Source organism: Aedes aegypti, chromosome 2 (genome assembly GCF_002204515.2).
Source record: "Aedes aegypti strain LVP_AGWG chromosome 2, AaegL5.0 Primary Assembly, whole genome shotgun sequence".
Classification (NCBI taxonomy): Eukaryota; Metazoa; Arthropoda; class Insecta; order Diptera; family Culicidae; genus Aedes; species Aedes aegypti.
The window spans coordinates 77,297,103-77,309,254 of NC_035108.1; the positions used below are offsets into that span (position 1 = coordinate 77,297,103).

At 37.2% G+C, this 12,152-nt stretch overlaps 1 protein-coding gene across 6 annotated transcripts in view; it reads left to right on the forward strand.

The window, feature by feature from the left end:
* Nucleotides 1-12,152, forward strand: part of LOC5568904 (putative sodium-coupled neutral amino acid transporter 11) — a 151,311-nt gene that overhangs the window by 80,195 nt on the left and 58,964 nt on the right. For all 6 annotated transcript variants that reach the window (XM_021841303.1, XM_021841305.1, XM_021841308.1 and 3 more), the window contains exon 4: nucleotides 4,225-4,410. In XM_021841303.1, the coding sequence (XP_021696995.1) occupies nucleotides 4,225-4,410 (186 nt within the window). The remainder of the gene's footprint in view (nucleotides 1-4,224; nucleotides 4,411-12,152) is intronic.

Below are 12,152 nucleotides of genomic sequence, written 5' to 3' on the forward strand. Positions count from 1 at the left end.
AAATTTCATGCAAATCCGTGCATTTTTACTGTAGCTTTTTTTAGATTTTTTTAGATTTGAAGTGTTTTTAAAATCCAAATACCATGCCAATCTAAAAGTTTATATAACGTAGAGTAATCATGCCAAATTTCAACACAATCCGTGCACTTTTACTAGAGTTATATCAGTTTTTGTAATTTTGCATGTTTAGTGACATGAAATCATTGGGGGTCATTTTGTCCCATTTCCCCCTAATATAAAAATCTAAAATTTTGTAAAACATCTTCTTTTATATAGAAGAACAATGCCTGAAAATTTCAGCCTGATCGGAGAACATCAATACAACTTCCCTTGGAAAGGGGCTTGCGGTTCTCGCGAACTGGCTCTTAAACTTTAATTTAAAATTCAGGTCCATAAATGGAGAGTTGCGCGAAGACTGAAACCAAGTCTACCTATTGAACAGTCAAATCGTCTACCTATCGAGCAAAATAAACAAACACGTTTTGGGGCGAGAGGAGTATCGTTATCGTGACCAAAAAAAAAAAAAGTTTCAATGCTACGGTTTAAGTTGCGATGTAGTATGATGATGTAACGAAATAATTGCTCTTTAGGGCCTATAATTGGTGGGTAATTTTAATGTAAGTAATCACCCTGCATCAGTGGAAATATATAAATACGTTTCATAGTTGAAATGCAACTAAAATTAGATAAACTATACGAAATAAGTTAGTTTGAAAACTATCTAATAGTTATTCAACCCAAACTTACGCAACAGATGTGGCTATTTTCGGTCAATTTTCAGTGGGATAGCAAACGGCAAAAATAAATTTACTGTTTTTACAGTTGCTCGTCGCGCGGAAACCAACAATATCAAATTTTTGAGGTTCTTGGTGTTTATAGTGTATGAGTTGTTGCAATGTCTACTAAACACTTCATTGTGATTACTTGTGATAATTACAAAACCAGAGATTAATTTCTATTTTGTTCTTTGTGACTTTGGAAACAAACATTCGAATTGAGAGTGCATTTGAGTGAAGTCACTGGAAAGCGCACACAGTAAAGTATGTGGCCCGAATAATAAATTGATTTGTGATTGGTGAACTTGTTGCCAGTTCTCTTTGCGCAACTCTCCATTCATAGACTCTGCATAAATGAACCTTGACACTTTTGATCATGTTTGACGTTCGCTTAGTCGACAAAAACATCACAAGGGTTTCAGTTTTAACACTGGGGTTGTTCCTATCTGACATTTCGAAAGAGACACGGAAAACAAAATACACCCAATAATTGCGTTTAAGCCAAGGGGTGTGACAAAATCTAAAATAAACATAAAAAAAATGTTTTTTGGACTTGAACAAACGAAAAACATTAAAAAATTGAGTTAACATGTGCTTTTAGCCTAAACTTAAGCGTTTGGTGTAAATTGTACTATTTTTAGATTTAGTTTTATTTTTTTTTCTTGAAAATAATGAATAATTTTGAAAATCTGTATAAAAATAAACTTGCCTCAGGGAACTTCTGCATCAAATATGATGAAAGTTATGCCAAAACACCATCAGAGATCATTCCAAGACGTACATATCGATATGTGATACGTGCCTTTGATTTAAATATGTAAGGTACAGTGGGGGAAGTGTATCAGTGGGGTAAGTGGATCATTTGTCAATATAAAGCATAAATACTTGAATATGTTGAATGTTTTCGCACCATTGCTTTGTTTTAGGTTATGTTTTTACGCCCACACTGATACTATTGCAAAACTGGTACTACACGTACACTAACACAAGCAAACTTGTTAGCTGCAAGAAGTAATTAATTTGAAAATTGTTTTCCATCAATCAAAAATCCATTGTATCTCTGTCTAAAAACGAATTCTATTATTTTTTTCGACACATGGTGAGCATTTCAGTTCTAATTGAATGAATCACAATGAAAAATATGTCCTTTTTATAAATAAATACAAATATATTGGACATGGTACACTTACCCCTACTTTTCAATAAGGGTGGGGTAAGTGGATCAAGAATAATTATCATTTATTGGCAGACTGCTTACGAGAATTTTAATAAGCTTTAATATCCGCAAATGTTGTTTTCCTTTATTTTGTTCCATTCCCAGCTTGAATTTGTCAAATTGACCATAGAAAATTTGAATTTATCCACCTAAAAGTTTTTTCAACCTTTCTGGTATAAAAAAAAATATAAAAAGAATAATAATTTCAAAATTCACACGAAACTTTTCGTGGTTTATCTAAGTTGAGTTGTAAAAGAGCAAAATATACTAATTGTCCAATCTAAAGCATAGTATCGTACCTTATTTGACCATATAAATTGTTCTAGACAGATGATACACATATATTCATAAATAAAATAGAACGATTTCAGTTTGTTAGTCAAAAATAAATGTAACTAATATTTTTAAACCAAGAGTGTTTTTCGAAAATATTGTTAGGAATTATCTTTCAATACTTCTGCATAACTTATGCGTATGGATGAATTTTCTCCAAATTTTTCTACTTACAACGTATTTTTTTTGTTCAAATTAGTATGAGCTAATATATACATACTTTTTACTATATTTTGATTAAATAAAGATTCTTATTAAACTGTAACATTACTAGCACTAATGACAAAAACGAGGGTTATATGATTCTTATTAAACATAATCACACTACATTTGTTTCGAAAATAGATTTTTTTGAATGGTGATCCACTTACCCCACCATGGTGGGACAAGTGGATCATTTGGCGCAATTTTTTAATTCTCTTATACTCAATACATAACAATCAGAAAAATCGGAATAAATTACGATTTGAAGTATAATAGTCCCTTATTTGTTATCCACAGAAAAAAGTTTGAGTTACATTATTCACGTTAGCTGTACATAACAATGAAGCTAACTATTGATTTTTCTGTATCCACTTACCCCACGGTACCTTATAAAAAACTATATTATGTGAAGTATTATCTAAAGTACCATTTTATTTGTAGAAAAGTTGCATTAAAACGTTTTAACGCGAAATAAACGGAAACGTACTGAGCACTTTCATGGTACCCGGAAACCCAAAACAGAATCGTACATCATATCATCGTATTGCTGTCTTTGTATTCTTGGTTTCCAAGGAACTGTTTTTTTTTTTCATTTTTGATATTTGATGCAATTTGAATCGTACCTTACTGATCTATCTAATATAAGAACTGTAAAGACTTAGTTAGGACTTGAAGTACACTGACAATGTATAAGGATATAACATTGTCACTCGACGTATAGTTCACGCTAGATAGTTCGACCAAAAGACTGCACTGTACATCTGTTCGTAGACGATTCTAATGTCGTACCCTTATTTACACGTACATCTGATTTATTTCCGCTCCTATTCCGTACTCAGAACAAATGTGCGCCCACTTCAACGAAGAGGTGATTGAGAGCAAAGCAAATTTGTCATCCCCAGGGGCACAACGAAAGCCACTGTTTTCTCACTTTTCCTACGTCATTTCCTTCTCTACTTGTTATATGGAGGAAACACCATACATCAACCACAATCGCTTTTGGCAAGTGAGGAAATTCTAGCTCGGCTGTGCTGTTGTTTTACCCTCTATTCAACAAGTTTCTCCAAACCGGAGCGGGTGGAAACAAATAGGAAAGTTCGAAAATCAATAACTGTCCCACCGGTGTGTCTGACGATGGCGTTTGGAATAAATTGTTGAGCGGAATTAAGTCTTCTAAGCAACCAACCGACCTTCCCCTGAAGGCGACTATGACTAAATTTCAACAAGTGAATCAAACACCAGTTTTGGAAACCTGGGAAGCACTTCAGCAGTCACGTTGCTGCAATTTGTTGGAATTCCAATTAAATTTGGTGACAAACAATCATGAGTTTGTGCTAACTCACCTGTTGTAGCAAGGACTGCCGCCACCAACATCATCAATAATTCAGCCCTTTGTACATAATCAGATTGAGCCGACACATAATCTGGGTTCATTAAAAATTAACCACCCGACACGCACAATCAGAACATCAATCCGTGTAATCTACACTTTCAACCTTTTCCTTACTACATTGGGTTAGAACGCGATTAGGGCGATATAACCCAACTCATAAATTAGGGGTCTTTCGGTAACAATATTAAGACTATAACCTCAAAGTTTGTTTAACATTCTGACCATTGGAAGCCAATAACGTTGAAGATGTGATAATTTCCCAGAAATTTAACTTATCGTAATCTTTCTCCTATAAATTTCAGAACAACGAGGGCTCCAAAGAGGAAACTCTGTCGTCACTTCCGCAAGCTTCCTTTAACTACATCAACTCCATCGTCGGCAGCGGAGTGATAGGAATTCCTTATGCGTTGCATCGGGCCGGATTTGGACTGGGGCTGTTCCTGTTGGTGATTGTGGCGGTGATTACGGACTACTCACTGATTCTGATGGTAAGTGTGCGTCTTAAAGGGTTTGGGGGAAATGAGGGTTGTGATTGCTTTGTCATTTGTTACAAAGATCGGCGAAGCATTACCGAAAGTGTTTCATAAAAAAGTAACTCGTGTCAAGACAATCAGATTCAGCACATTTCACATTATGTGGTGTTTCTCCTGAAACTTTACTAGAGATAACTTCTGATTCTTCAAACGTTTGTATGCATTTAATATATGTAAGAATTTCACCCCAGATTCCTCAAAGGATTCATGAAACAGAAATTCTCGAAATTTATCATATAATTGTAAGAAGGATTTTCACAGATATTTAATCACACATCATTTTAAGCTAACTTGCATTGCTTCAAGAATTTTGAAGATATCCTCAGAATTTCTCAAAGAATATCTTCAACCCACAAATCAGGCATTTTGCTAGGAAAAGATTCATCTAGTGATTGCATAGGAAATACATCATAGATTATACCTGCGATTTATATTAAGGTTGAGGAAAACAATCTTTCCGGAGGTCTTATAGTTCTTACTTTCAAGGATTTTATAGAAGTTTATCAAAGTTTAGCTTAATAAATTTCTTCCGGAGGTGTTGCTAAATAACTACAATGATTTCGTTTAGAATTTGCTCTATTTCATTAATTGTTCCAGGCATTTTTTTCCAAAGCTAAGATCTGTAGGAACCCAGTGTTCGGTCTCACCGCAGCGATTCTCCCATTTACTGCAAGGCGCAGTAAGATAGAACAGCAGCGCAGCAGTTTATACAGTGTACCCCCGTTAATTTGAACGATACCTCATACAAACCATCGGGGTTTATTTTTAATTTGAACATCTAGTCACCCTAGAATCGTGTTTCTGGTTACCTTTTTCACTGTTTTGTTTTGGTTCTGCGCTCCGTTCCACAGCGTTCCATTTCAATTCACTATGTTCCATGAGCTAAATGACGTTTGAACCATTTTTAATCTGAATGATGTGTAAATTAGCGGGGTACAAATTAAAAAGTGTTCAGATTAAATGTAGTCAAACTAACGGGGGTACCCGGTATTCAATTTCTGCCTCAGCTAACAGCAAGCAGCCCAATTGCTTTCATGCTGTTGCTTTGGGCTGCGTGATGCTAGCCTGTTGGCGCATTACAGCGATGTAAGATATCTGTGAATGTTCGCTTCGCTACCTGTCGCATATATAAGCGACTCTCAAAGCTGTGATAGTTAGTTGTAAGTTGATCTGTAACAGAAGAGTATCCCCACCGAGCAGGAGCACTGCCTCTCGGTGGAGGCAATAAATTAGTCATCGTGAAGGAGAATATAGTTCGTTATTCGTCTGCCCCTTCGGAATCAAAACTTACACAACGTAGGGCCTGGTCAACCCTAGACGAAACACCTAGATATATGGATAATCTACAAAACCAACTTCAGATATACCTTCAGGAATTCGTCTTATTTTCCATATTGTTTCTACAATTTTTTCCAAAGATCCTTTCAATATATTTTTTTTTTTCAATGTACCGTTAGACGGGCATTTTTCTAATTCCGGGGGTTACTTCTGACACACATGTTTTGTATTTATTTACAGCATTAATATTAATCTAAGCCATTTTGTGTCTTCAGCACTTTTATGATTTTCCAGAAGATTTCGGCAGGTCCTTTTCCAAACATTGTAATGGATTTCTCAAGCAGTCATTACAGAGGCACTACAAGGTATTCCGGAAATTAGGCACAGGAACCCTTCTGAGATTCCTCTAGGAATTCTGTTCTTGAATTTTGCCAGAAATTCCAGGGATTGCTCCATGGATGACTCCAGGAGTTCTGATTAGTTCTTTCTTTCTTTGATGAATTCGTCTGAAGATTTCTCTCAACAGGCCTTTCGAGATTTTATTTGAGAGTTTCTCCAAAAATTTGACTGAAACCTCCTTTCTTATTACCATTACTGCAAGAATTCTTGTTTTGATATAAAAACCTTCAGAAATTACTAAAATTATTGAAATTTATTAAATTAAATCGAAAGATTTTTACGGAAAGAATTTTTCTTCAAAGAAAATTACTACAAAAAATCCCTCTCTGATCTGATCAAACGTATTTTTTGTGTAATTCGATAAAACCAAAACTACACACTGATTTAGATTGCTCCAGGAAGGACCATAAAATGCTGTAGTAACTCCATTCATAAATCACTGGAGTAATTGCGATAAGGTTCACTGGAAGAAGTCACTTAATAAATTCCTAGAATACTTAGAGGTACCTTAAGTAGAAGAGAGCTTCCTGATCAAAATCCCGGAGAAGTACTTGGAAAACGTCTGTTAATGGCTTAAATTCCTAAAGTAATGTCTAGAGAAATACCTTCTACATTTCCAGCAGGTTGTCAAGGACTCCCAACACCCCTAGCGCATGACGGCTAACCATAGTAGCATGTCCGAAAGAACTTGAAACTATTGAGAACCAGAGCTACAGGTCCAAGGCCATGTTAAAGGTGGATGGTTGTGATGGCTATGACCATCATGTAAAGAACAAAGGACAATGCTGTATCGTATCAGCACCGAGAAGGCAGCCCCTCTAGCACGATGTAATAGGCAACCCTGGTTCGGTGGCCTATCGAAGACTCTTCACCAACCAAGAAAGGCAGAAGTAGAGCAAATGGATTGATTTTGCGGCAACAGACCCGGCAACGAATAAAGGACAACATTTAGAAAGTTAGACCTTGGAACGTGAAAACTTTGAATGAACCTGCGCGTGTTGGGCTTCTGGCTCGTGAACTGCGAAATGTCGGCGTGAAGGTGGCAGCTATCCAGGAAATACGCTGGCTGAGAACCGGAGAACGTGAATTCCGAGCGGTGGACCCCATCGCCAACACTTCATTCAAGTACCACATCTACTACAGCGGCGGCGACAGAGCAGAACGTGGAGTTGGCTTCATAGTAATCGGGAAAGAAGATTTCTTCCGACCCATCATTGGAACGGAAAGCCTTCATTCCATTACCAATGATAATGGTCTGCGGCTAGTAATCTTCGCTGCTGCTAGAGAGATGGCAACCAGTAGTACCCACTTCGCACGAGAGAATATCCGCAAACACACCTGGCGACACCCGAGTGGCGATGCCTGTTCCCAAATAGACTACGTGCTGGTTGATGGGCGACATTTCTCAGATGTAATGGATGTCAGGACCTTCCGAGGCTTCTAGTAGTAGCTAAAATTCCAGCGTCACGAGTTCCAGAACAAACAGAACGCTGCGCTTCAATATACAACACTTGTCGACTGATGGGGTAGCTGCACAGTACCGCCAGCAGCTAGACGAGCAGTTGAGAAGAATCAACGTTGCTGGAGATGTCGACAGCCTGTGGGACCCTATCCACAAAGCTGTTACATCAACGGCGCGGGAAGTGATTGGCACTGGTCAACGACGGAGACGAAACGACTGGTTTGATAAAGAGTGCCAAAGAATGACAGACATGAAGAATGTCGCCAGAAGCCGTATGCTTGTGGCCGGTACACGACAGAACAGAGAGCGGTACCAGGGCAGCGAGAGCCAAAGAAAAGCGAATCCACCGCAGAAAGAAAAGGCAGCACGAAGAAAGTGTGGTAGCTGAAGCTCAAGAAAGCATGAACCGGCATGATATGCAGAGATTCGGAGATTCTATGCAACGGTCAATGGTGCGCGGCACAATACCGTACCAGTGCCCGCTATGTGCAATGATCGAGAAGGGAATTTGCTGACCGATAAAACGGCGGTGGCTGCCAGGTGGAAGGAGCACTTTCAGCAATTGTTGAACGGTGAGGAACAGGATGAACACTGATGATGACGATCAAGCTGTGGACCCACCGACCATAGGACAGGTCAAAAAGGCTATCAGCGAGCTGGAGAACTGTAAGGCTGCTAGGAAGGACGAGATCCCGGTCAAGCTTCTCAAGCACGGAAGTGAGCAGCTTTATCAGTCGATCCACCGAGTACTTTTGAAGGTATGGGAGGACGAAAAATTTCCCACCGGCTGGTTGAATGATCTCATCCACCCTATCTACAAGAAAGGGCACAGACTGGAGTGTGCCAATTACAGAGGAATTACCCTGCTAAATTCGGCGTACAAAATTCTGTCGCTTATCCTGTTCAACATACTGAGATCACTTGTCGGCGAATACCAAGCTGGTTTTCGTAAGGGCTGCTCGGCAACGGACCAGATGTTTAGCTTGCGAATAATACTAGAAGAATTCCGGGAGTACAACTCGCAGACTCATCATCTGTTTATTGATTTCAGAATGCAGTACGATTCAGTGAAAATAAATAAGGGGTCATGCACAAATTATGTCACGCTCCAAGGGGGGTCGAGCCAAGCGTAACAAGCCTTACAACAATTTCGGAGGATTGTACGGACTCGGTGTTAGCGTTAGCGTAGTTACGGTATAGTTCGTAGATTGGATACTAGCAATATTAATGTATCTTTTGATAATCTCATCCAGACCGCTTTCAAGAACAATGCTGGGGAGTAAACCTTGGCCCATTCTTAAGGCCCATTCTGACCGTTATTATCAGAAAAAAAAAAATCTCCATCAAATCTGTGCTCAACAGTCGATTTCTGTAGCTAAGCTGCATGTCTGAGCAAAATTTTAGAAAAACCGTAGGGCCCGTTTTGAAGTTACGCCCTTTTGAATGTGTAAGTCCACTAATTCAAAGGAAATTTGCGATATTTCAACGGATTTTCATTGACCGTGATTAGCAGAAAAAATATATCATCAAAATATGGTTCAAGGTAGGTTTGTTTAGTTATTTGGAACTTCTTGGTGGTGTTTTAAATGAGAAGATAGACGAAAATTGTAGTTATGGCTTTTTTGAGGTGTAACCATTGAAAACATTAATTATAAATACAGTGCCTTCCCGATTTTGGCAACACCCGCTTTTGTCTACCTCCGATTTTGGCAACACCCGTTTTTGGCAACATTTTCTTCCCGATTTTGGCAACACATGGAAAACTATTTTCCATTGATAATTAAGCACTGAAACCAAATATTGTGAGTTCAAACAAAATGAAAATGTTGGTGACCATTGCGAGCTTAGAATGCTAATGTTGAATGTAATTATAAGTAAAATGCGCATTTTTCAAAGGGGAATTGACATAAAGCAGGCAAGCTGTAAAAATAAATGCTACATTGTTAAAAAGGCATAATAATTTGGTGGAATAGGATAGTAATCAACAGTAAAAACAAGTGTAATAACAGCATCAAATGTTAAGATTTTAGCTTTACTGTGTTGATCGTTAATGTTTTGTTATTGTTATGTGCTTGTAATTAACGTACAAATCGGATTACGTGTGGCGGTTTGAAGATCCTCAATATGTTTTCAAATTGTCTCGTGGTCATTGATTAGTTAATCTGTAGAAAATTTCATTGAATAATTGATGAATGATTTCTTTTGGGTATTTCTGTAGGAATTTTAGTAACAGTTATTGAGGAGAACATCGAGAAAGTTTGTTCATAACACTAGTTGACAATTTGGGCAAATTGTTGAGAATGGGTTTTGAAGTAGTCATTGAAAAACTTCTTTAGAAGAATTCTAAGAGTGAGTAAAAAGCCCATGCTCAAAATTCTTTGGACATTGTTATCATTTATATGATTCTTCTCTACAATTAAAAAGAAGACAAAATAAATGATTACAGGTCGGACTCGATTATCCGGAGACTCGATTATCCGTGGACTCGATTATCCGGGATTCGAATCTCCGGAATTTAAGACTCGATTATCCGGAATTTGATTTTTGATGTTCTTGTTTTTCAATTTTTATGCATTAATCTGAGATAATTTGGTATTGCAATATACAACATGAATGGTTTTGCAGTTTTGAAAATATTTAAGAACAAGGGGGTCTAAAAAGTTGCTTTTATGTATGCTGGTCAAAAAAAAATTTTTTTCTTGTAAAGACCCCTACTTTTCCTAGAAATAGTTTCAGGTTACACCACCGCGTCATATAAATGAAACAACAAAAAAAAGATAATATTTATGTTCTTTTATCGAAGATTTCATTTTTTTTCTCAGTGATTCGATTATCCGGAGAATTCGATTATCCGGAGTGAAAAAAAATCGATACTCCGGATAATCGAGTCCGACCTGTACTACAATTTTTTTCCACTGTCTCCGCATGTAAGCTACAATTTTTTGCTATCCGTTTTCATTTTTACGGATGTTACAGAATCTTACAGAAATCAAATCAAAACATTAGGGATACATGTAGCGATTGTATTTCTACCAGAAGCATCAAATGGTGAAATCCTTAAGTAAATTTATATGCACAATAGAGATTTTGCAAGCAGTTTCTTGACAAGTTCGTAAAAAATCTAATAAATAAATCTTGCAAAATGAAACGCAATGAAATGAATGAAATTTGAAATTTCGGCAGCAAAATTTTCAATAACTTTCAGTTTGAATATAACTCCTCGCGTTGCTCTTCACACATTATTTCTTCTATAACATGATTTATTGTTTCAAGAAATATCTTCCAATCCTTCTTCTTCTTCTTGACATTACGTCCTCACTGAGACAGGGCCTGCTTCTCAGCTTATTTTCAATGTGCACTTCCACAGTTATTAACTAAGAAGTGTCTACGCCAAAAGTTGCCATTTTTGCATGCGTATATCGTATGGCAAGTACGTCCAGGGAAGTCAAGAAAACTTCCATTACGAAAAAAATCTGGACCGACCGGGAATCGAATCCACGCCTTCAGCATGGCTTTGCTTTGTAGCTGCGGACTGTAACCACTCGGCTCAGGAAAGCCCCTCTAATAATTAATTTTGCAACTCTCAGCTTGATTTTTCCTGAATCTCAGCAAATGAGCATAATGCTTGATAAGAACTCGTCATTAACTCTATTTCTGGGTGCATGGTGGTGCCAGTCTTGACAAAAAAGTTGACATTACATTTCAACCGTGATAAAATTGATAGTAAGAAGTTATTTAGAAAAACTTCCACTTTTTTCCACTTAGAACCTTCTTCACTTTTAAGACGTGTGGTCACCAAAAATCAAGAAATCTCTAAAATAAACCCACCCGAAAGGATCCTCAACCCAACCTGTATTCATAATCTGCTACTTTTGATATGGTCTGGTTTTAAAGCACATTTGCGCTCTAAAACAGTCGCAAATGGCCACTGAAAGTAATACCACGCTTGTACTGTGTAGAACAAGTGTGCTTTTCAGATGGCGCATATAATCAGTACATGTTTCTGCTTTTAAATCAAAAGCTGAAATAAAGAAGGCTCCCACAGTAAGACACTGTACATTTATTAGGCATTCTAATACCTTAAAGCATGTTCAAATGTTTTCAATGATACATTACACTTACATGTCGCCAAAGTTTTTCACATTTAATTTATTTTTCAAAGGCTCAAGTGCTGTAAGGCATTACGGAGCCATTTAAGTGTCCCAATTCTCAATACTTGAAATAAGCTTAAGAAAATAACATGGGTTATTATTTGGTGTCATTCAAATTAAAATCATAACACTTGCAGAAATATTGTATGTCTTCCTTAAAAATCAAAGCTTTCTTGAGAAAATTCTGTACTGTTGTATCCTTATCTGAATTTTGACCATTTTCACCAATTGCTATAGAACCCCATGTATGCTATTAATGGTTAATGAATTATTTCGTTCGATTCCTGTTGACTAGTGTCTGAAAAACTAATGTCAATGTTTGTTTTTTCTACCGTATATATACAGAAAACTGTGATTTTTGGGTACTGTGGACCGACTGATCAAACAATGTTTAAACTCAATTTAAT